General features: G+C 31.4%; 1 protein-coding gene across 1 annotated transcript; it reads right to left on the bottom strand.

The window, feature by feature from the left end:
- Positions 1-548: 548 nt before the first annotated feature.
- LOC132728321 (uncharacterized) lies at positions 549-1,385 on the bottom strand. The gene is made up of 2 exons (XM_060713971.1): positions 1,119-1,385; positions 549-757 (listed from the first exon to the last, which is right to left on the bottom strand). The coding sequence occupies exons 1-2, from the start codon at positions 1,231-1,233 to the stop codon at positions 549-551; spliced, it is 324 nt and encodes a 107-aa protein (XP_060569954.1). The 5' UTR covers positions 1,234-1,385.
- Positions 1,386-5,029: the final 3,644 nt, after the last annotated feature.

Here is a 5,029-nt window from a genome sequence, read left to right as displayed (position 1 = left end):
TAAATGAGATCTGTAAACCTTGGTAGTTCATGGTAATTACCACGCTATTACACGTGCACAGAAAATAGAAGATACATTATTTGTACCTGATTAGAATTTAGCTCCAGAGAGGCCAGCTGCCTTCTCTCTCTTCTCACGTAAAATGTCATTACGAAGAAGCTCGGCTAAAATCTCTTTTTCCTCAGATGTGTAGATGATCCTGGAAATGGTACATTAATACTCAAATATAAAATCTATTCATGAATAAACTTTCTAGTAAATTTCAGCAGTGTGTACCAATATTTTAAAACATGCCTATATATAACTGATTTTTTCCATTCATTGTATTTTATTAGACCCTTCCTGTAGTTTAAATTCCTCAACCCCCATTGTCCTCATTATGAAAATACGTTATGTAGTTTCCGTACATAGAAACTCGCTTTAGTCTTCAAAGTAATATGCTACTCTCAGTTATGATAAGCCCTACTTTCTAAGTTTAATGTATGCATATGTCCTCTAATAATTGTAGAGTCAGCTCTTATAAAACAGTTTTACAGTAAAAATTAAACCTATAAACTATCCTTCGGATCTTGTGTTGTTAAAGATCTGGTTATATCTAGAACACTACAGTCAATTACCTCATTATTATCCTCGGTTTGTTTGTCAGTTCCATTAAGCCGGTCTGCCAGCCTAGATGGCATTCTGGTCGTATCCCCATCTTTGAAATCGACGACAAATGAGACACCAGCTGACGCAAGTTTGGAATCCTCGACATTTGCTGTAAAATAATAATTATCGAAATTTATTTACAGCAAACATTTGCAACAGGGCTATTCAGTTGTAATTTGCCAACTTGACCAATCACACACAAAAACTTAGGATAGTTATTGTTGAAGTTACTTTTCCAGGTAACGGTTGTAAAAGTCAAGAAATGCAAAATGGTTTAATATTGAAAAAAAAAATACGATGTACTTATAGATATTTAGAAAAAAATGTATCTTAATTAAACTCTCAAAAGCAAATTGATTTGATAGTTGATGCATTTACAACTGTAGATATATAGTATATACCTATGTTTATCTTACATTTTTTCTGACATTAACATTTTTTAGCAGATTTTATTTTCAATAACCACTTACCCTCTTCGAGATCCCTCATCATATCTTCTGGTGCTTTCTGTCGCGGCGATCTGTCGTGAAAGGACGGACACACAGAGTTCCGCTTTGGTTTACGTGTTCCTAGACAAGTACCCATACTTTTATTATTTTCTTGTAATAATATAAACTAATGAAAACTAACAATATTATTTCAGCTTTAGATTGCTGTTGTGAACAATGCGCAAATAACATAGAAACAACGTCAAATATGACGTCAGAAACGGTTCAACGCCGATTTTCATTGGTTGATCGTGACGTCTATTTTTATTTCATAATCAAAGAAATAATTATAAACATTTATTATTATTATTATTATTATTATTATTATTAATTATTATTATTATTATTATTATTATTATTATTATTATTATTATTATTATTATATTATTATTATTATTATTATTATTATTATTATTATTATTATTAAGTAAGTTTATTGTTGTTTGTTATCGAGTTACAGCACCCAGACAGTAGACATCTCCGATATACATTATAATGCTGCACGTTTATAACGTTGCTTTTTCATTGGATAATCGTGACGTTTATATTTATTAGTTATAAATATTTTGACAGGTTATATGGCCCTATATAAAATAGGCTTGTTTGGAAATATAACCCGAGCCGCTAGGCGAGAAAAAGAAGAAAAATATTCTGTAACAAATTTCAAACTTGAAAAAAATCATTTCAGACTATTGTCTTTTGATTTATTAACTAAATGCTATGATGAATTATGTGTACATGCGTTATTTTAAGAAAAAAATTTTTTATAAAATGTATGACACGGCGCTTAAGTCATCATAAATTAATGATACATGCATTCCAATTCAAGACATCTCTAAATGAATAATAACATTTTCTTCAATAGGTAAATCAAAATTTACTATATATTTGCCACTTTTTATGAAGCCACTTGAAAACTTTTCTATATTACTACTTTAAAGAATTCTAAACTCAAATTTGAATATTTTCATCTTCATTGGTGTTTCACCACATATTAACAACCATTGTGTCTATTTCTTTATTGAAACACATAGTCACTGGAATAAGCAACATTACAATCCGCTAATATGTCAGCTCTAACTGACTGTATACTGGATATGCACGGTGGTAACGCTGGAAAAGTAACCCAGAAATTGTACAATAAATGGCGGATGCCTGGCAGGATTTCCAACACAAGTAAGTAAACTGGCCAATATATTCTTATTTCACCAATTTGAAAAAGGACTAGCCGCATACGGCTGCGAAGACATTATATACTTTATCCCTCCTCAGGATTATTTCCACAAAATTGCCTACTTTTCAAGATCATTCCTGAAAATAATGGCTTGACCACTGTTTTGAGCGTGATTTTGACTTTTTGTCGGCTCTTATTAGTACAACAATTCATATAATACCGCATATAATTTCGATTTTGGTATGCAAATGACATTAAATTAACTTCTGGTGACATAAAAAAATGAAAATACACCATTAATCGGCGAGTATAAGCACTTTTCAAAAATATTTTTATGGGGGAAACTTTAATTCATTTCATACAGAATTCATTTCGAAAATATATAGACACCGAATCCGTCCTCTGAAACCACCGAGCTATAAGCTTCGTAATATAAGTCTTTGGTTGAAGTGAGTACGAAGCAATGCGTGAACAATTTTCTTACTCAGGGAAACCCATGGGGATTTTGAACCGTTTATCATATACATAGCAATTTCTCAATATCCAAGAGCTTTGTTAAATTATTGCTACATCTCTAGTAGAATGATCTTAAAAGTAAGCAATTTCGTGGAGGGAAAAAGTATAATGTCTTCGCAGCCGTATGCGGCTATTCGATCCCTTTTTTTCAGTTTGGTTAAATAAAGAATATATTAACCAGTTTAATTACCACGTTGAAAATCCTGCCAAGTATCCGCCATTGATAATATTGCACAAATCTGCGTTACTTTTGCAGGAATGGTGCGTTTAATTTCACATTCCGGCGTTACTGGATAAACACCGACAGAAACAAACCTACCGAAACAATGTACGATGCAGGCCACGTACTTCATGTACTAGTATATTGTTCACTTACTAAATTGATATTCATGGAATATAGATTGGAAATAAAATAAAACTTGAAATGAACTGCTTTCATTAACAAACTTTTATCAAACAACTCATAGCAAACAACAACAAAAAAAAACGCGAAGCAACAGAAACAAAAGGTTGAGAAGAGAGGCGTGGTGATAATGCGATGCAGTTAATCAGCATTTAAGTCGTGGAGAACCTGGAAAAAAAAACATGTTAAGTATATACCAACTGTTAATTATTGCTTATATTCTTCATACGTATAAAGTTATTGAACTTTTTACGCTCCGACTTTATAAATTTTTTTGTTGTGAGAAACCGATAAAAATTAATACTCAAGAATGCATGTATGCTTTAAATGAGACCTGTAAACCTTTTGGTAGTTTTCAATGGTAATTATCACTGCTATTAACACGTGCCACAGAAAATAGAAGATAAATTTATTTGTACCTGTATTAGAATTTAGCTCCAAGAGAGGCCAGCTGCCTTCTTCTCTCTTCTCACGTAAAATGTCGTTACGAAGAAGCTCGGCTAAATTTTATCTCTTTTTTCCTCAATGGTTGATGATCTGGGGAAGTGGGTACATTTTAATACTCAAATTAAAATCTTTCTAGAGTAACTTCCAGTAAAATTTCAAGCAGGGGGTGTAGCAATATTTTAATACATGCCTATATATAACTGATTTTTTTTTCCATTCATTGTAATTTATTCGACATTCCCGTAGTTTTTAAATTCCTCACCCCCCATTGTCCTCACTTATGAAAATATTATCAAAATGCCGTAAAAAACGTTCAACGTCGATTTTTTCATTGGTTTGATCTGACGTCTAAATTTTTATTTCATAATTCTTAAAGAAATAATTCAAACATTTATTCTAATCATCATCATCATTATTATTATTATTATTATTATTATTATTATTATTATTATTATTATTATTATTATTATTAAGTAAGTTTATTGTGTCGGATAATCGTGACGTTTATATTATTAGTTATAAATATTTTGACAGGTTATATGGCCCTATATAAAAGGGTGTTTGGAAATATAACCCGAGCCCTAGGCGAGAAAAAGAAAAATATTCTGTAACAAATTTCAAACTTTGAAAAAGTCATTTCAGACTATTGTCTTTTGGATTTATTAACTAAAGGTCTATGATTGAATTATGTGTACATTGCGTTTATTTTAAGAAAAAAATATTTATAAAATGTATGGCACGGCGCTTAAGTCATACAATAAATTAATGATACATGCTTTTCCAATTCAAGACATCTCTAATGTATAATAACATTTTGTTCAATAGGTAAAGCAAAATTTACTATATATTTGCCACTTTTATGAAGCCAGTTGAAAACTTTTCTATATTACTACTTTAAAGAATTCTAACTCAAATTTGAATATTTTCATGTTCATTGGTGTTTCACCACATATATCAACCATTGTGTTCATTTCTTTATTGAAACACGTAGTCACTGGATAAGCAACATGACAACCCGCTAATATGTCAGCTCTAACTGAATGTGTACTTGATATGCACGGTGGTAACGCTGGAAAAGTAACCCAGAATTGTGCAATAAATGGCGGATACCTGGCAGGATTTCCAACGCAGTAAGTAAACTGGCCAATATATTCTTATTTAACCAATTTGAAAAAAGGACTAGCCGCATACGGCTGCGAAGACATTATACTTTATCCATCCTCAAGAGTATTTCCACAAAATTGCCTACTTTTCAAGTTCATTCCTGAAAATAATGTCTTGACCATTGTCTGAACGTGATTTTGACTTTTTGTCGGCTCTTATTACGTACAAAACAATTTCATATAATACCGC

The sequence above is a fragment of the Ruditapes philippinarum genome, unplaced genomic scaffold, assembly GCF_026571515.1.
Source record: "Ruditapes philippinarum isolate M1 unplaced genomic scaffold, ASM2657151v2 ctg4439_1_1_1_1, whole genome shotgun sequence".
Classification (NCBI taxonomy): domain Eukaryota; kingdom Metazoa; phylum Mollusca; class Bivalvia; order Venerida; family Veneridae; genus Ruditapes; species Ruditapes philippinarum.
This window is presented reverse-complemented; position numbering and strand designations above follow the sequence as displayed.